General features: G+C 41.0%; 1 protein-coding gene and 1 pseudogene across 1 annotated transcript in view; one reads left to right on the top strand and one right to left on the bottom strand.

Moving 5' to 3' along the window:
* Positions 1 to 2290: 2290 nt before the first annotated feature.
* On the bottom strand, positions 2291 to 6499 carry LOC127931168 (ADP-ribosylhydrolase ARH1-like; annotated as a pseudogene).
* An 834-nt stretch (positions 6500 to 7333) lies between these two features.
* The window catches only part of LOC118386436 (rho GTPase-activating protein 15-like), a 110186-nt gene continuing 96072 nt past the window's right edge, over positions 7334 to 21447 (top strand). The window contains exons 1-4 of the mRNA XM_052522944.1: positions 7334 to 7478; positions 8522 to 8696; positions 12063 to 12122; positions 12402 to 12551. Of these exons, the coding sequence (XP_052378904.1) occupies positions 7465 to 7478; positions 8522 to 8696; positions 12063 to 12122; positions 12402 to 12551 (399 nt within the window). The 5' untranslated portion in view covers positions 7334 to 7464. The remainder of the gene's footprint in view (positions 7479 to 8521; positions 8697 to 12062; positions 12123 to 12401; positions 12552 to 21447) is intronic.

Genomic DNA, 21447 nt, shown 5'->3' with positions numbered 1-21447 from the left:
AAACTGTAACTTGTGGGTAGGCCAAACTGTAACTTGTGGGTAGGCCAAACTGTAACTTGTGGGTAGACCAAACTGTAACTTGTGGGTAGGCCAAACTGTAACTTGTGGGTAGGCCAAATTGTAACTTGTGGGTAGGCCAAATTGTAACTTGTGGGTAGGCCAAATTGTAACTTGTGGGTAGGCCAAATTGTAACTTGTGGGTAGGCAAAACTGTAAGTTGCGGGTTAGAGATAAAAGTTTGACAGTGGGAGAGGAGTCAGAATGACATACTCTACTGGGGAATGTGTCGGCTAATAGAGGGCCTGACGCTATGGTGACTGATAAAGGCTAGTAGTGCTGTGTTGTGCTACAACCAATCAGGAGGAAGACTAAGGCACATAGCTCTCTGAAACACGTGTTGCTGTTGACATACATGGCTCCTCACTATCTCTTAACTGACACCTTCCTTCCCTGTTGGTGTTATGATTTCACTCAGTGCAAATACACTCCAACTACCAATCTACCCACAGATTCAGTCATGAGCTTCACTGGTGATTTATTTTTTTCACACACCATTTAGGGAAATCTGATAAATATGAAAGTTTAAATGGAAAAGACTGAGAACACTGCTTCTAACTCTGTTACTCTGCACTGATGGTGATGGCTGTTTGATGTTGTGTATGGTCTGCCCTATCCCCAGCAGATGTTGGCAGCTTGTCCTGGAGAGCTTGTTGCTACTTGTTAGTCACCCTTTGACCTCCTTTATGGAGTTTGCTCTTTATTGTTCACCTGAATACCGCCAATAGCAGGTGATTATGACACACCACATCTTCATAACCTAAAGACAATCGAGCAGAGCTTACTACCTCTGTCAGAAACAGTATTACATGAAACAAAACTCCTCATATTTACTGCGAGGCTGTCGCTCGTCTCCTCCCTGTTGTGAGTTGAGGAATATGTCTCCTGTGTGTTCTGTGTGTTCTGTCCATTAAACAGAGCTGGAGGTGGAAGAGCTTCCAATTACAGCAGCCAGCAGGACTCACACAGCCCACAACCATCACTGGAATGTGAACAGGCAGCTCCAGACATGTTGGGTTAAACACAGCCTGCCAAGCTAGGGGAGGTGGTGGAGGTGTTGGGAGGATGTGTGTGTGTGTGTGTGTGTGTGTGTGTGTGTGTGTGTGTGTGTGTGTGTGTGTGTGTGTGTGTGTGTGTGTGTGTGTGTGTCTACGTGTGTGTGTATGTGTATGTGTGTGTCTACGTGTGTTTGTGTGTCTACGTGTTTGTGTGTGTGTGTGTGTGTGTGTGTGTGTGTGTGTGTGTGTGTGTGTGTGTGTGTGTGTGTGTGTGTGTGTGTGTGTGTGTGTGTGTGTGTGTGTGTGTGTGTGTACGTATGTGTGTGTGTGTGTGTGTGTGTGTGTGTGTGTGTGTGTGTGTGTGTGTGTGTGTGTGTGTGTGTGTGTGTGTGTGTGTGTGTGTGTACACGTATGTGTGTGTGTGTGTATGTGTGTGTGTGTCTACGTGTGTGTGTGTCTACGTGTGTGTGTGTACGTATTTGTTTGTGTGTGTGTGTGTGTGTGTGTCTACGTGTGTGTGTGTGTATGTGTGTGTCTACGTGTGTGTGTGTGTGTGTGTGTGTGTGTGTGTGTGTGTGTGTGTGTGTGTGTGTGTGTGTGTGTGTGTGTGTGTGTGTGTGTGTGTGTGTGTGTGTACGTATGTGTGTCTACATGTTTGTGTGTCTACGTCAGAAATGACAAAATACTCTACGAATTAACCCATAATGCTAAGGTGTGTGTTTTGACATGGAATTCGGTGGAAGATCTTTCAGGTTGTCTATCCAGTTTGTCTTCAAAAAGAAGACTAACACCTTAACAATGATTCTCATTTTTCCATGACAGGTAGTAGTGGTGTGTGGGTGAAATCACTGGGGGAAGCCAGAAAAAAAGTCATATTGCAACCTATGTGTTCTGATAATTGCGTTGTTTCCTCTACAAACTGTCTTCCCTTGACACTTTTCTTTGGTGTGCCAGGACCAATCACAGTTGAGCTCACTCAGTTTAGCTCAATGCTGATTGGCTAATAATATATTTTACACTTTTTTTATCAAGGGAGCCCAAATACTCGCTGGCTTCCCTTGAATTCAATGCTACGGGCAGCAACAATGACGTTCTCTTTTTGACCAGACAGCATCAGATAGATGGCCTACAGAGAGACAGAGGGCCGCTGTTTCACTCACTCGGATGCTTTCTCCTGTGAGATACATTTAGCCTGTGGCAAATTGAAAGAAATTTATGAAACACAGAGATGAAAGATACATTATTTTATGTATTTAAAAAAATATATATAATAATAAATGGGAAGCCTGGGTTCCCTTGGCATCCAGGATGCCACTGGACATAGGAAATAGGACATAGGACATAGGACATAGGCTACTCTTCAGTTATCAGCAGACAGGAAAACGTACGTCAAGGTCCAAAGCAGCCATTTTCCACTCAATAGAAAATACTTTCTGCGCAACAATGAAATACCCTACTGTGATTGTTTTCAATTACAATGGTCAAGAATAAACAACAACAAAAATGCTTCTTAGCAATATCAATTTGGGGCGGCAGGGTAGCCTAGTGGTTAGAGCGTTGGACTAGTAACCGAAAGGTTGCAAGTTCAAATCCCTGAGCTGACAAGGTACAAATCTGTTGTTCTGCCCCTAAACAGGCAGTTAACCCACTGTTCCTAGGCTGTCATTGAAAATAAGAATTTGTTCTTAACTGACTTGTCTAGTAAAATAAATTTAAAATATTTAGCTAGTTCTGTTTTGGGTGTGAGGAGGGGAAAACTAGCAGGACAAAACTCCATCCCACCAATAAAGGCTGACATTTCAGGGGGTCTTTACAAACTGCACTTACATTAAAAGGGCATTATCATAATTTTCTCAATTTCACAGTAACATTCCAACCTCATAGTGTGGAAATCTACTTTGAGAGAGAGAGATTTGTTTCGTCACACTACCACCCTCTGGTCATCACTGTACTTGCAGTCTTCATGTTGAAGATGTACACAAAAGCATCAGTCTAATCTGAAATCAAACAATCCCTTTTTACACTCTGTCATATCTTAAATACTACAACATTAGCACAGCAACTGTATCATTATGTATGTTAGTGAAGGATTGATTCTAGGCTGGAAATGTGTTTGTTTATTGCCATAAGTGAAAATGTTTGAGCAAATTCTGTAAATGCTAATGGCTCTCTATATGTGGTCAGTAGTTGGACTGCAGCTTGAGATAAATCACTATTCTCTTACTAACATTTACACATCCAGTCATATTCTTTAAAACAAATAAAATAAAGGGATGAAAAAATGTAAGCATTACATTTTTTTTTACGTTGCTGAAATTACTAATCAACTGCAGGAAATCTAATGGAGTTGACCATCTATTGGTTTACTTTGCATCACTCTTCCCCTGAGCTCATACAGCTGCTGCCCAAGCCTGGCTAGCCTGTCACGGTACTCCAGCCTATGATATTTGCTCTCTGGCACCCCTCTGAAGCCAAACAGCGCGCCCCACCAGGCAGTAGCGATCGCGGATGTGGAGTCGCTGTTCCCACCGTGGAAGAAGCCGTGATTGGCCAAGTCCACCCAGGAGTCGCCTGCCTTTAGGAGGGCGTCGTAAGCTATCATGGGAGCATTGTGCCCGCTGGCACCACATACCCCCTTGAAGCTAACCTCCCTATAGAAACACTACCTGCCCTTCACTCTGTCGCGCTCTGGGAACTGGGGTTTGCTCTTCCCATTCTGTATGCCTCTCTTTTCCAAATAGGCTCTCCACTGAGTCCCAAAGTAGTCCCTGGTAGTTAGAAAATGTTGTGTAAACAAACGGGACAATCTCATGGGAATATGTCACATTAGGCCTGTGGGGTGGTGGTGGGTCAGACGCCCACTCTCCACACTGACTGCTGTCAGCCTGTGCTCCTACTCAAGTGCATTCCAATACACATGGCCCTCACGGCTGCCCCACACCCTCCACCCTTCCTGCAGAAGGAATCATTTAATGCCCCTCTCAGTTCTCCATATGCGCCTGGCAACGCTGTCAATACAGAGGAGAGAGAGGGAGTATAATTCTTGCATTGAAGGGAGATCAACATGTTTGTTTAAGTGTGCCGTGCCCCAGCGTGCAGAAGCATTGACACTCCTTTGGGTGTCCTGTTTACATTGTGACAACAAGACATGACACACAACAGAAAAAATACAGTGCATGTATGACTCTCTACAGTGCCTTCGGAAGGTAATCAGACCCCTTGCCTTTTTTTCACATTTTATTAGGTTACAGCCTTCTCCTAAAATTGATTCAATTGTTTTCCCCCCCCTTATCAATCTACATAAAATACCCCATAATGACAAAGCAAAAAATATTTTTTGACATTTTAGCAAATATGTTAAAAATAAAAAACAGAAATATCACATTTACATAAGTATTCAGACCCTTTAGTCAGTACTTTGTTGAAGCACATTTGGCAGCGATTACAGCCTTGAGTCTTCTTGGGTATGATGCTACAAGCTTGGCACACCTGTATTTGGGGAGTTTCTCTAATCCTTCTCTGCACATCCTCTCAAGCTCTGTCAGGTGAGATGGGGAGCATTGCTGCACAGATATTTTCAGGTCTCTCCAGAGATGTTCGATCAGGTTCAAGTCCGGACTCTGGCTGGGCCACTCAAGGATATTCAGACTGGTCCTGAAGCCACTCCTGCGTTGTCTTGGCTGTGTGCTTAGTTTCATTGTCCTGTTGGAAGGTGAACCTTCACCCCAGTCTGAGGTCCTGAGTGCTCTGGAGCAGGTTTTCATCAAGGATTTCTCTGTACTTTGCTCCGTTCATCTTTGCCTCGTTCCTGACTAGTCTCCCAGTCCCTGCTGCTGAAAAACATCCCCACAGCATGATGCTTCCACCACCACTCTTCACCGTAGGGATGGCGCCAGGTTTCCTCCAGACGTTACCCTTGGCATTTAGGCCAAAGAGTTCTTGGTTTTATCAGACCAGATAATCTTGTTTCTTATGGTCTGGGAGTCTTTAGGTGCCTTTTGGAAAACTCCAAGGGGGCTGTCATGTGCCTTTTACTGAGGAGTGGCTTCCGTCTGGCCACGCTACCATAAAGGCCTGACTGGTGGAGTGCTGCAGAGATGGTTGTTCTTCTGGAAGTTTCTCCCATCTCCACAGAGGAACTCCAGAGCTCTGTCAGAGTGAACATCGGGTTCTTGGTCACCTCCCTGACCAAGGCCCTTCTCCCCCAATTGCTCAGTTTGGCCGGGCGGCCAGCTCTAGGGAGAGTCTTGGTGGTTCCAAACTTCTTCCATTTAAGAATGATGGAGGCCACTGTGTTCTTGGGGACCTTAAATGCTGCACACATTTTTTGGTACCCTTCCCCAGATCTGTGCCTCGACACAATCCTTGTGACAATTCCTTCGACCTCATGGCTTGGTTTTTGCTCTGACATGCACTGTCAACTGTGGGACCTTATATAGACAGGTGTGTGCCTTTCCAAATCATATCCAATCAATTGAATTTACCACAGGTGGACTCCAAGTTGTCAAAGAATCTCAAGGATGATCAATGGAAACAGGATGCACCTGACCTCAATTTTGTGTCTCATAGCAAAGGGTCTGAATACTTAATTAAATAGGTTATTTCTGTTTTTCAAAAAAATCTGGTTTTGCTTTGTCTTTATTGGGTATTGTGTTTAGATTGCTGAGGATTTATATTGATTTAATCAATTTTAGAAAAAGGCTGTAACGTAACAAAATGTGGAAAAAGTTGGAATATTTTCTGAATGCACTGAACCTGCTGCTCTTCCATTCATGTCTTCCATGTTTACAATTTACTTCTCCACTCGATACAGCACAGGGAAGAATGCCCTCTCCCCCTCCACCACCTTGACCAGGACTTCAGCTGTAGTCAAGTTCATCACTTATCGGGAACTCTTTGGCATTCAGCTTTTCTAGACTTCCTATCTTCTGCACTTCCTCACGGATGAGCGCTCCATCATTCTCAAATGTCTCCTGCTCCGCTCAGCACCTCTGTTCCAGGGGAACCTCCTCTGAAATGTTGAGATTTGGTTGGAATGACGGATGTAGTGGTGGTGGTGGTAGTGTTTAATTACTTCTGTTAAAGATTGCATTAGATCATCGCTTTGGATGGAGAAAAAAATGCATATACATTTAAAATAAAGAAAAAATGTCACAATACCTTTTAGGCTGTTAAGATGAGATGAGGATACACTGTCCCATATGTGAGTCACTGAACCATTCATGGTCAATTCAGGGAGGCACAACGTTACAGGATGTTAAGGTATGAATGTCTTGTGTAGAATTGCAAAACACACAATACAAGTGGAGCTCGTGCTGTCAATGGCTCCCTTGGACTGTTGGTGGATCTCAGAGACTTATGTAGGTGGAGCGTTTGTTCCCTTCATGTGATTCTATACCTTAGATTTTGCCTTCTCAGTCTCTACCGTTTCTCAGCTCCATACAAGGCAACAAGGCTTTCACATGAGTTATGACAAACACTTCCTGGATTGAAGGCCAATGGGATTGCGATTCTGAAATTGCAATTGCCCCATCTGCTGGAGCTAAATGGGAAATTCATTGCTCTTTGACGATTGTACACTTTACTCACGGTCTATTCCCCACTCTATGTGCCATATAAAACCTTTACAGGTTGTTGTGCTAACACTGAACCAAGGATGGTACCCATGAACACCACACTTTGAATTGTTAAGTAAAATAGCTAGTTTTTGTACATTAAAAAAGGCTCTCAGGGGTGAATCACCCAGACCACAAGAAAACCCTCATGATGTAATTTCCTGATTCAACCAATTTCATCAACAAACAATTGTTTTGGGGCCCAGTAACTCTTTTGATAATGTTACCAAGTTATTTTACGTCTTTTGCAAAAAATCTTGATGTAAAGTATAAACCATTCATATTGTGTATGGAAGAATGCTGCTCCCTTGCGAAAACAATCTGTAAAAGATCACTGGAACAGGAATTTAAATTAAGACAACATTAACTGTAGTGAAACTCAAACATGTACCATTATCTTTCAAATTGCACTTTTGGCAAGGGATATGTTTTGGAACAAGCTGTTACTAAGAACAGGCTGAGAAACCTACTCGTACACCAACACTCTGATCTACCTTGTTCTCAGATTGTGTGATGGACAGATCTCACATCTACGCCTGTTATCAATGTCTATTCAGTTCTGAAGTTCAAGTTTCAGTCAGACTAATTCTGTGCAAGTGACATCTTTCAGGAAGTGGGGACCCGGGCCTGCGACGCGTAACACACGTTCACATCAACTGTGGAGCAGTAGTGAAAGACATGGTGGTTTGACTACACCATGTGATGAAACCTACTTCCTCTAAATGTAAAACTTGCACTCTTTCTCTCTATCTCTTTTCTTTTTGTGATCTGAGGCTGATTGATTTGATAGAAAGATGGCGGGGACGAGGTAAGAAAGACAGAATTCTAGTGTGTGGATGGAGTGGTTTTGAAAAATGAAGGATGCTGTCATTTTTGTTGAATCATTCTTAAAAGTTTTGGGCGTTTTAGTGGGGGGGTCATTGGTGACTTATAGAGATGTAACGCCTAGGCAATGGCATCAGGTGCCTGGGTCCTTACTTACTATATGCAGTAAGTCGGTGGAAAGTTGTTGATATGTGTGTTATTCTTGAGTATTATAGTCCTGAATTGTTATAACATAGTAGATGGTGTTCTACATGCAGTTAAAACAGGATAGAAGTAGAATTGGTGGTTCAAAATGTTTGAATTTCACCAAAATGTTAATTTTTTGTCTCTTTTTTAAATTTTATTTTCTGAAGTTTAGGATTTTTCTAACTTGTTAAACTCACAATCTACACATCTGTGATATCAATACAACTGCATCCACTATACTGACTTTCAATTGACATTTCTGCACTGTACGTCTTTACAACATAAGCCTCATAACAATATCACAATTTGTATTACCATGGTCATGTTTACACAATTGTTTGTGTTGTAATCAACGATGCAGAGAGATGTTAGGGTCTATGCAAACCATCAGTATACACAGCTGTTGACGTGTTAATCTGTTCACTTATTTTGGGTGTGGAGGTTGAGATTTGCTTCCTGTTGTGAGACACTTTGTGCAACGTCTCAAAAAAACGCACATTTAGGTTAAAACCCAACACTGAACTACTATGTGACCTTGCTGAATGAGCCTTGGTACTTAGATCGAATTCTACTTTTTTCAGTGGGTAGATTGTTTATTATTAGCGAGAATTCCAAACTTGAGCAGACGATGAGACAACCACTACGGAAAGAAAGGCTAAAGTCCTCAAGCTTAGAATACACTTCCTGCCGTGTCTGCCTTTAAATGTTTCTAAAAACAGCCTTCTGTAAAGCATTTTACATCCATTGATTCATTATAAATCGTATCAATCGGATAATACTTATTTTTGAACAATATTTTAATCTGAACATCCCACTTGTGTTTCTCCTCCTTTTGACCAGAATCACCAATCTTCAGAGCGCAGGGAATCAGCCGACTCTGATTCTTCCCCACCAGGTGACCGGAGCGGCACCAGGTACGGTCCAGATGCGTATCAAGAACTCTCAGATCAGCGGGGATCGCCTGAGTCAAACCAAGTCCATGGTCCTGCAGGACCCTGACTTGCCTCCCAGACCTGTAAGTATAGGACATGTGCACAAAGAGATGCATACACACAAATACAAACACACATATACACACACACACATATATACACACACACACACACACACACACACACACACACACACACACACACACACACACACACACACACACACACACACACACACACACACACACACACACACACACACACACACACGCATACACACTCACACTGACACACACACTCACACTGACACACACACACTCACACACACACACACACACACACACACACACACACACGCACGCACGCACGCACGCACGCACGCACGCACGCACGCACGCACGCACGCACACACACACACACACACACACACACACACACACACACACACACACACACACACACACACACACACACACACACACTGCTCTCGTATTATACAATGTTAAAGCAGATTTGAATCTGCTTATTGAATGTTGTTTGTTATTTGGTGAACTGTGTTTACATAAATTCCAGTAATTATGATTATAGCATTTATAAACCGTTGTATCACATTAGGTGATTATCATTTGCTTAATTGCGCTGATCTCTGTTTGACTGAGCACTTCCCTGTGGGAAAATCAGGGTAAAGATAAAACAGATGATGCATTTACAAAATGAGCAATCTGATGCAGCATATTTGGAATAATGTAGCTACCATGTTGACAATGAACTGGACATAACCCCAACCATTTAATCTTTCTCGTAAGTGGCTACGTGGTCAGTTGACACCTCCATTTAGCATAGTGGTTCACGACCGTATCGTAGTGGTTCACAACCGTATCATAGTTGTTCACGACCGTATCGTAGTGGTTCACGACCGTATCATAGTGATTCATGACCGTATCATAGTGGTTCACAACCGTATCATCGTGGTTCATGACCGTATCATAGTGGTTCACGACCGTATCATAGTGGTTCACAACCGTATCATAGTGGTTCACGACTGTATCATAGTGGTTCACAACCGTATCATAGTGGTTCACGCCTGTATCATAGTGGTTCACGACTGTATCATAATGGTTCATTACCGTATCACAGTGGTTCATGACTGTATCATAGTGGTCCATGACTGTATCATAGTGGTTCATGACTGTATCATAGTGGTTCATGACCGTATCATAGTGGTTCATGACCATATCATAGTGGTTCATGACCGTATCATAGTGGTTCATGACCGTATCATAGTGGTTCATGACCATATCATAGTGGTCCACGACTGTATCATAGTGGTTCACGACCGTATCATAGTGGTTCACGACCGTATCATAGTGGTTCATGACCGTATCATAGTGGTTCACAACCGTATCATAGTGGTTCACGACCGTATCATAGTGGTTCATGACCGTATCATAGTGGTTCACAACCGTATCATAGTGGTTCACGACCGTATCATAGTGGTTCATGACCGTATCATAGTGGTTCATGACCATATCATAGTGGTTCACGACCGTATCATAGTGGTTCATGACCATATCATGCAATACATCTGTCTATGTATTGGCTGGAGTAATACAGCAGCACATGTACTTTAAAACAAGCCATAGTAACCTTCAGTCAGTCTCAATATCTAACATGTATTACAAACCTTCATAGAGTTTATTAATAATTGACAGCAACCTGAATTACTCTGATGATCACAGCCGTGAGGCCACGTCTTCATGGTTTGTTGTGTTGCTTGTTTGCTAATTATGCAGAAGATACTTGTTTGGGAGACACCTCATACTGCAATAACACAGTTTGTCCAGAGGGCAGAGTAGAGGTACAAAGGCTACTGGAGATAATGAACCAGATCTTATGGACTACAAACATATTCACTAACATCTCCCAACAAACATAGCTGCGAACACAGAACGTTACAGCGTTGCCCTAACGTTACATCAGTGTTCTAGTGTTCTAGTGTAGAATGTTGTTGTGATTACAGCTGTCCTAGTTTTCATTACATTCATTACACAGAGGATCACATGTAGCAAACATAAAAAATTAACACTGTTTGTTACTATCATGTATTAGTGTGTGTTTCTAGAGAGCAGGGTAATTGTTTCTTGACCTCCTCCAATGTATTGCCATACGTGTTAAACCCCAGCTGGACCGTATCCTGCTCCACCCTCCTACACTGTGATTAATGAGAGATTACGAACTGGGTGGTTCCAGCCCTGAATGATAATTGGCTGACAGGTATATCAGACCGTATACCACGGGAATGACAAAACGTATTTTTACTACCAATTACATTGGTAACCGGTTTATAATAGCAATAAGACACCTCTGGGATTTGTCTAATATGGCCTATATACCATCCAGGTACTCCGTGTTGCGTTGTGCTTAAGAACAGCCATGGTATATTGTCCATATGCCACACCCCCTCAGGCCTTATTGCTAAAATATAACAACCCAAAATAGCTGGACCCCGTTGTAGTGAAGAAAGGACTCACTAGGGGTTTGGACTGCGAGGGTAGGGCTATCCTTATTGGAATTCCTATAAGACAGGCATTTGACCAGTAGAGGGCAGGGCAGCACAGTGCTGAAGGATAAAAACTGAATACCAAACGGTACATACTGTGTTTCTATAGCAACCCGGAACACTGGTTCAACGATGTATATGCTCAACCTTTTCTGATCTACCTTTACTGCAACTACAAATATTACTACTACTACTACTAATTTACTACAGGGTTTAACACATCTCTCATTAATCAATAACCGTGCTGTATTCATGTCCATGTTTTGTCTTTTGCAATGAGTGTTTCCGTTGCTGTTATAATGACGTGAACTATAATGGTCTGATTGTGATTAGCACTGGGTTGTGTGAGTTGTTTATCTGTTGTCGCAGTGTGAGGTCTCATGTCATCAACCACACTGCGTTCCCACACATACTACTGTCAGAGACTCTATAGGCATTTATGATGTAGACTTTAAATAGGTTAACGCAGTGATGAGACATTCACACATGTCACCATACTCTTTTTGGTATTATATTGCATCATCTTTAAAGCTGTTAAATACAGACATGGACTCTTCACACGAGCTGCATTGTTTTATTTTCACCGAACCCATTTATACCAGGGTAGCGGCAGGGTAGCCTAGTGGTTAGAGCGTTGGACTAGTAACCGAAAGGTTGCAAGTTCATATCCTGAGCTGACAAGGTACAAATCTGTCGTTCTGCCCCTGAACAGGCAGTTCACTGTTCCTAGGCCGTCATTGAAAATAAGAATTTGTTCTTAACTGACTTGCTTAGTTAATTAAAGGTAAAATAAAAAACCAGCTAAGACAATGAGGCCACAATCAAGCAACAGTTGTGATTTGAAACCATCAGGAAAGTCAGCTCTTCTTCTCTGTTTTTCTCTCTGTAGATCTCTCGCCACCGGAGGAACCAGTCTCAGCATAACATTGGTGAACCCGTAGAGACTCCTGTGAGTATGACAGGCCACCATAAAGAACTGTCAGGTTGGGCAGAAATCACTTTGAGTTATTATACTCTGTTACTGTATGGCAGTTATTAGCTATCATACGACACTAAATATTGTTGACTATAAATATGTTTCTGCACTTTTCATTCAGCTGGCCTATTTTACTTCAAATAAGTACATTTATTTGGTTGATACTGATAAAATAGAATGTGTCTGATTGGAATATTTATGTGACATTGATTGATAATATCTCTTCAAGGATAAATGTTACATGTATTTCAGGTTGTTTTGAATGGTGAATATTTTAATAAAGCCAAAATATCAGAAGGAGGCAAAAAACTGAGGAAGAATTGGACTTCAACTTGGGTAGTCCTGGACACGGATAAACTTCTGTTTTATAAAGACAGCAAGCAAGAAGCCCTGACAAATTTGGTAGGTTTTTGCAAGATCCTTACTCTCTCTCTCTCTCTCTCTCTCTCTCTCTCTCTCTCTCTCTCTCTCTCTCTCTCTCTCTCTCACTCTCTCTCTCTCTCTCTCTCTCTCTCTCTCTCTCTCTCTCTCTCTCACTCTCTCTCTCTCTCTCTCTCTCTCTCTCTCTCTCTCTCTCTCTCTCTCTCTCTCTCTCTCTCTCTCTCTCTCTTTCTTTCTTTTTCTCTTACTCTCTCACTCTTTCTCTCTCTTACACAAACACAGTAAAGTACAAAGTGATGGTTCAGTAAAGTACAAAGTGATGATTCAGTAAAGTACAAAGTGATTTTTTATTTGATTTATTTCACCTTTATTTAACCAGGTAGGCCAGTTGAGAACAAGTTCTCATTTACAACTCTAACCTGGATAAAGCACAGCAGTGCGACACAAACAACAACACAGAGTTATACATGGAATAACCAAACATACAGTCAATAACACAATAGAAAAAAAGTCTAGATACAGGGTGTGCAAATGAGGTAAGATAAGGGGGGTAAGGCAATAAATAGGCCATAGTGACGAAATAATTACAATTTAGCTATTAAACACTGGAGTGATAGATGTGCAAAAGATGAATGTGCAAGTAGAGATACTGGGGTGCAAAGGAGAAGAAAAAAATAACAGTATGGGGATGGGGTAGTTGGAGGGGCTATTTACAGATGGGCTATGGTTCAGTAAAGTAAAGTAAAAAGTGATGGTTTAGTAAAGTACAAAGGGCTGGTTCAGTAAAGTACAACAAAGTGACGACATTAGGTTGTGTTATAACCATCTGAATACGAGGGGTCAATGTTCAATTACAGCCACAAATCAGCTTTCTAAGGGATTGCCAATAAGCATTATGAGTACCAATGTTGAGTGAACATTTACATTTTAATTTAATTGTTTTATTTCTTAAACTGGCAAATTTACTTTAACTTTGATCCCATGGCGTAGAACTCACCCAATGAAAATGCAATGAGCAACTGTTTACCCCCTTGTGAAGATGACTGCATATAGTGTGTGTGTGTGTGTGTGTGTGTGTGTGTGTGTGTGTGTGTGTGTGTGTGTGTGTGTGTGTGTGTGTGTGTGTGTGTGTGTGTGTGTGTGTGTGTGTGTGTGTGTGTGTGTGTGTGTGTGTGTGTGTGTGTGTGTGTGTGTGTGTGTGTGTACATATACAGTACATGCATGCATGTATATCTGTGCCTGTCTATGTGTGTAGTATGTGACTTTAATCCAGAGAGAGAGAGAGAGAAAGAGAGAGGTAGGAGCGAGAGCGAGAGAGGTAGGAGCGAGAGCGAGAGAGAGTGAGAGAGAGAGAGAGAGAGGTAAGAGAGAGAAAGAGAGAGGTAGGAGCGAGAGCGAGAGAGGTAGGAGCGAGAGAGAGAGAGAGAGAGAGAGAGAGAGAGAGAGAGAGAGAGAGAGAGGGGTAAGAGAGAGAGAGAGAGAGAGAGAGAGAGAGAGAGAGAGAGAGAGAGAGAGAGAGAGAGAGAGGACAAACACAAGACACAGATTGTACTACTTATGGACTCAAATGGGAAATATATAGAAGAAATGTTTTTTTTCCCAAACACAGTGTGTCTAAACTCTGGTATCCAAACACCCAGTGCGCCCTCGACCTTCTGTCTGAGGACCAACTAGGTTCACCCAGCCACATAATAATACACACAGGCACAAACGACCTGAGAGCACAGCAGGAAAGGGTGGCAACAGCACTGAAGGGAGTGATTGAAAAAGCTTCTTCTACTTTCCCCAACGCACAAGTGGTTATCTCCACCCTGCTACCACGAAAAGACTTCCACCCTGCCACAATACAGCGGGTAAACGCAAGTATTTCCCGTGACTGTGCCTCAAAACCAAATGTTTTCCTGGCCCACCACTCCACCCTGGACTTGAACAGCCTCTATGACCAGGTCCACCTCTACAAGGCAGCAGTGCCCACCTTTGCCAGGACTCTAAAGGACATCGCTCTCAAACGTATCCCCAACACTTCACACAGGAGCAACAGATCAATAGACTCCCCACCCAGACCAGCGAGACACCCTCCCAGATCTGGAGGACCCCCCCCTGGACCTACACATAGAGGACCCACGCCAAGAGGAATTACATCCAGACCACAGTACACCCAGACACATCCACACCCCCACCCCAACCAATCAACACCCCCCCACGTCAACCATGCCCACACCCCATTTAGGCCCCCTCAGATCAGACCTATGCCACTCCTGCCCACCCCATGCACCCCACCCCCGCAAAGAGGGCCTCAACATGGAAGCCACACATACGCCCAGGTAGTGAGCGGGCAAACAGTCCCAACCCCCACTCTCACACTCGCCCAAGCCAATGGCATGTACCAGATGCTCAGCAGGCTCTGCTCACACTTACTGGCCTGAGGCCAAACCACGACCAACAACATTGAACACTCTATGGAACAAAAAGCCTTCACTATATTATCCTGGAATATCCAAGGCCTGAGGTCATCTGCCTTTTGCCTAAAGAGCAGAAACCCGGACTTCACCAAAGAAATCGGTAATACAGACATTGTCATCCTGCAAGAAACCTGGTATAGAGGAGACGGACCCACTGGTTGCCCTCTAGGTTACAGAGAGCTGGTAGTCCCATCCACCAAACTACCAGGTGTGAAACAGGGAAGGGACTCAGGGGGTATGCTAATTTTGTATAGAGCAGACCTAACTCACTCCATTAAATTAATCAAAACAGGAACATTCTACATTTGGATAGAAATTCAAAAGGAAATTATCCTAACAGAGAAAAATGTCCTCTTGTGTGCTACCTATATCCCCTCACTAGAATCCCCATATTTTAATGAAGACAGCTTCTCCATCCTGCCGGGCGAAATCAATCATTTCCAGGCCCAGGGACATGTACTAGTCTGTGGCGACCTAAATGCCAGAACCGGACAAGAACCTGACACCCTCAGCACACAGGGGGACAAACATCTGCCTGGAGGTGACAGCATCCCCTCCCACATATGCCCCCCTAGGCACAACTATGACAACATAACCAACAAAAACGGGTCACAACTCCTGCAGCTCTGTCGCACGCTGGGTATGTACATAGTCAACGGTAGGCTTCGAGGGGACTCCTATGGTAGGTACACCTATAGCTCATCTCTTGGCAGTAGTACTGTAGACTACTTTATCACTGACCTCAACCCAGAATCTCTCAGAGCGTTCACAGTCAGTCCACTAACACCCCTATCAGACCACAGCAAAATCACAGTCTACTTAAACAGAGCAATACTCAATCATGAGGCATCAAAGCCAAAGGAACTGAGTAACATTAAGAAATGCTATAGATGGAAGGAATGCAGTTTGGAAACCTACCAAAAAACAATTAGGCAACAACAAATTCAATCCCTTTTACACAATTTCCTGGGTAAAACGTTCCACTGTAATAGTGAAGGTGTAAACTTGGCAGTAGAAAATCTTAACAGTATATTTGACCTCTCAGCTTACCTATCAAATCTAAAAAATCTCAAATAGAAAACCGAAGAAAATTAACAATAATGACAAATGGTTTGATGAAGAATGCAAAAATCTAAGAAAGAAATTGAGAAACCTGTCCAACCAAAAACATAGAGACCCGGAAAACCTGAGTCTACGCCTTCACTATGGTGAATCACTAAAACAATACAGAAATACACTACGGAAAAAGAAGGAACAGCATGTCAGAAATCAGCTCAATGCAATTGAAGAATCCATAGACTCTAACCACTTCTGGGAAAATTGGAAAACACTAAACAAACAACAACACGAAGAATTATCTATCCAAAATGGAGATGTATGGGTAAACCACTTCTCCAATCTTTGTGGTTCTATAACAAAGAATAAAGAGCAAAAACATATACATGATCAAATACAGATCTTAGAATCAACTATTAAAGACTACCAGAACCCACTGGATTCTCCAATTACATTGAATGAGTTACAGGACAAAATAAAAACCCTCCAACCCAAAAAGGCCTGTGGTGTCGATGGTATCCTCAATGAAATGATCAAATATACAGACAACAAATTCCAATTGGCTATACTAAAACTCTTTAACATCATACTTAGCTCTGGCATCTTCCCCAATATTTGGAACCAAGGACTGATCACCCCAATCCACAAAAGTGGAGACAAATTTGACCCCAATAACTACCGTGGAATATGTGTCAACAGTAACCTTGGGAAAATCCTCTGCATTATTATTAACAGCAGACTCGTACATTTCCTCAATGAAAACAATGTACTGAGCAAATGTCAAATTGGCTTTTTACCAAATTACCCTATAACAGACCATGTATTCACCCTGCACACCCTAATTGACAACCAAACAAACCAAAACAAAGGCAAAGTCTTCTCATGCTTTGTTGATTTCCAAAAAGCCTTCGACTCAATCTGGCATGAGGGTCTGCTATACAAACTGATGGAAAGTGGTGTTGGGGGTAAAACATATGACATTATAAAATCCATTTACACAAACAACAAGTGTGCAGTTAAAATTGGCAAAAAACACACACATTTCTTCACACAGGGTCGTGGGGTTAGACAGGGATGCAGCTTAAGCCCCACCCTCTTCAACATATATATCAACGAATTGGCGCGGGCACTAGAAAAGTCTGCAGCACCCGGCCTCCCCCTGCTAGAATCCGAAGTCAAATGTCTGCTGTTTGCTGATGATCTGGTGCTTCTGTCACCAACCAAGGAGGGCCTACAGCTGCACCTAGATCTTATGCACAGATTCTGTCAGACCTGGGCCCTGACAGTAAATCTCAGTAAGACCAAAATAATGGTGTTCCAAAAAGGTCCAGTCACCAGGATCACAAATACAAATTCCATCTAGACACTGTTGCCCTAGAGCACACAAAAACTATACATACCTTGGCCTAAACATCAGTGCCACAGGTAACTTCCACAAAGCTGTGAACGATCTGAGAGACAAGGCAAGAAGGGCATTCTATGCCATCAAAAGAAACATAAATTTCAACATACCAATTAGGATTTGGCTAAAAATACTTGAATCAGTCATAGAGCCCATTGCCCTTTATGGTTGTGAGGTCTGGGGTCCGCTCACCAACCAAGACTTCACAAAATGGGACAAACACCAAATTGAGACTCTGCACGCAGAATTCTGCAAAAATATCCTCCGTGTACAACGTAAAACACCAAATAATGCATGCAGAGCAGAATTAGGCAGATACCCACTAATTATCAAAATCCAGAAAAGAGCCATTAAATTCTACAACCACCTAAAAGGAAGCGATTCACAAACCTTCCATAACAAAGCCATCACCTACAGAGAGATGAACCTGGAGAAGAGTCCCCTAAGCAAGCTGGTCCTGGGGCTCTGTTCACAAACACAAACACACCCTACAGAGCCCCAGGACAACAACACAATTAGACCCAACGAAATCATGAGAAAACAAAAAGATAATTACTTAACACATTGGAAAGAATTAACAAAAAAACAGAGTAAACTAGAATGCTATTTGGCCCTACACAGAGAGTACACAGCGGCAGAATACCTGACCACTGTGACTGACCCAAAATTAAGGAAAGCTTTGACTATGTACAGACTCAGTGAGCATAGCCTTGCTATTGAGAAAGGCCGCCGTAGGCAGACATGGCTCTCAAGAGAAGACAGGCTATGTGCTCACTGCCCACAAAATGAGGTGGAAACTGAGCTGCACTTCCTAACCTCCTGCCCAATGTATGACCATATTAGAGATACATATTTCCCCCTGAACACAGATCCACAAAGAATTCGAAAACAAATCCAATTTTGAAAAACTCCCATATCTACTGGGTGAAATTCCACAGTGTGCCATCACAGCAGCAAGATTTGTGACCCGTTGCCACGAGAAAAGGGCAACCAGTGAAGAACAAACACCATTGTAAATACAACCCATATTTATGCTTATTTATTTTATCTTGTGTCCTTTAACTATTTGTACATTGTATATATATATATATATATATATATATAATATGACATTTGTAATGTCTTTACTGTTTTGAAACTTCTGTATGTGTAATGTTTACTGTTCATTTTTGTTGTTTTTCACTTTATATATTCACTTTGTATGTTGTCTACCTCACTTGCTTTGGCAATGTTAACACATGTTTCCCATGCCAATAAAGCCCTTGAATTGAATTGAATTGAATTGAGAGGTAAGAGAGAGAGAGAGAGAGAGAGAGAGAGAGGGGTAAGAGAGAGAGGGCTTGGGTGGTGGGATTCTAAAATGAGCTTGCTGTGCTTTTTGATGAAGCTCAGAGGACTTAATCAAAGCCCTCTCTATTACTGAGCCCCACCAGGGCAACGGTCTGTCAGACTCTCCCTGTCCAATAGTTCATTATGGGCAAGAGAGGCATTTCCACATATATTGATTGACATATCTCGCCCTTTTCCGATGAAACACTGAAATAGTGGTTACAGTGGAGGGCTGGGTAGTGCTATGAAGAAGTACAATTTCGTAATTTGTTAGTCTTTGTTTTAGAGTAGAATAAACCGTTTGTTAATCTCTTGTGTTATCGTTTGGTCGCTGTCGACAGTATTTAGGTTTGGGTCTGAATATACACGATGTCATCATCATCATGACTGAAGCAGGTACTGGAAGTCAAATATCACCTGATTTGTCCAATACTGTACCCGTTAGCCATGGTAGTTCATTGAGTCTTCAGGGTTCAGTCTATTCGATGCTGATCATGAGGGATCTCAGTGAGCATCTTCCATTGGTCTAAAATGGCTTGGTTACTGTTGGTTCTGACAATGTACTGCAGTACTATATTGTAATACTATTGCAGAATATCCTTATTGTCTTAAATTTCTACTGCATCTTTCAATGATTTCACCAGTTTTTAGATTGTTTAAACTTGCTGAGACCTCGACAGGGAATTATATCTAAATGAGTTTCCATACCTTTTACACTGATTCTTATTGGAAAAGCAACATATATATACGTATATTCTAAATTACATTCTCTCTGCCTGAAAATTATACCATTCCTATTTTGATACATTTACACACTGCTTCTTTAATTCCATAGAGGACATCAATAAGATACTAAAGGTTAGAAGTAGATGGTAATTTTCCATGAAGAAAATTGGAGCTCTTTAACTCTTTACAGTTATTATTGTGGTAGTAGATGACGTTTTAAAATGTTTTACTTCAGCCAAGAAGTTAAATATAGTCCAAATTAAATGTAGTAAAATAATTTCTGTTTACTTTGATAGACTACACTATCAACCTTATTACTTTGGATTGTGGGGCAGTTAGATCACATATTTTATCACAAATAACTACACTCAGACTAGCATACTACACTTTTATTCAGTCTCCTAATACAATACCACAGTGTACTGTATGACAACTGTACTAATAGAATACAGAAGACAAAGAGGCATTGTTCAAGTTTAAAATAAATAAAAAAACGTTATTTCATCCCAAGCGTTTATCCCTTACTTCAACTGTACATTCATTTCTTAATCGAAGGATACAGCTGTTAAAAGAAAGTTATGACTGGATAGATAAATAAATAGGACAGGTAAATAAATGGATAGATAAATAAATAGGACAGGTAAATAAATGGATAGATAAATAAATAGGACAGGTAAATAAATGGATAGATAAATAAATAGGACAGGTAAATAAATGGATAGATAAATAAATAGGATAAATAAATGGATAGATAAATAAATAGGACAGGTAAATAAATGGATAGATAAATAAATAGGACAGGTGTATAAATGGATAGATAAATAAATAGGACAGGTGTATAAATGGATAGATAAATAAATAGGACAGGTAAATAAATGGATAGATAAATAAATAGGACAGGTAAATAAATGGATAGATAAATAAATAGGACAGGTAAATAAATGGATAGATAAATAAATAGGACAGGTAAATAAATGGATAGATAAATAAATAGGACAGGTAAATAAATGGATAGATAAATAAATAGGACAGGTGTATAAATGGATAGATAAATAAATAGGACAGGTGTGTAAATGGATAGATAAATAAATAGGACAGGTAAATAAATGGATAGATAAATAAATAGGACAGGTAAATAAATGGATAGATAAATAAATAGGACAGGTAAATAAATGGATAGATAAATAAATAGGACAGGTAAATAAATGGATAGATAAATAAATAGGACAGGTAAATAAATGGATAGATAAATAAATAGGACAGGTAAATAAATGGATAGATAAATAAATAGGACAGGTAAATAAATGGATAGATAAATAAATAGGACAGGTAAATAAATGGATAGATAAATAAATAGGACAGGTAAATAAATGGATAGATACATAAATAGGACAGGTAAATAAATGGATAGATAAATAAATAGGACAGGTAAATAAATGGATAGATAAATAAATAGGACAGGTAAATAAATGGATAGATAAATAAATAGGACAGGTAAATAAATGGATAGATAAATAAATAGGACAGGTAAATAAATGGATAGATAAATAAATAGGACAGGTAAATAAATGGATAGATAAATAAATAGGACAGGTAAATAAATGGATAGATAAATAAATAGGACAGGTAAATAAATGGATAGATAAATAAATAGGACAGGTAAATAAATGGATAGATAAATAAATAGGACAGGTAAATAAATGGATAGATAAATAAATAGGACAGGTGTATAAATGGATAGATAAATAAATAGGACAGGTGTATAAATGGATAGATAAATAAATAGGACAGGTAAATAAATGGATAGATAAATAAATAGGACAGGTAAATAAATGGATAGATAAATAAATAGGACAGGTAAATAAATGGATAGATAAATAAATAGGACAGGTGTATAAATGGATAGATAAATAAATAGGACAGGTGTATAAATGGATAGATA

Source organism: Oncorhynchus keta, chromosome 7 (genome assembly GCF_023373465.1).
Source record: "Oncorhynchus keta strain PuntledgeMale-10-30-2019 chromosome 7, Oket_V2, whole genome shotgun sequence".
Classification (NCBI taxonomy): domain Eukaryota; kingdom Metazoa; phylum Chordata; class Actinopteri; order Salmoniformes; family Salmonidae; genus Oncorhynchus; species Oncorhynchus keta.
Note: the sequence above shows the minus strand (reverse complement) of the source record. Positions and strands in the feature narration are given on the sequence as shown.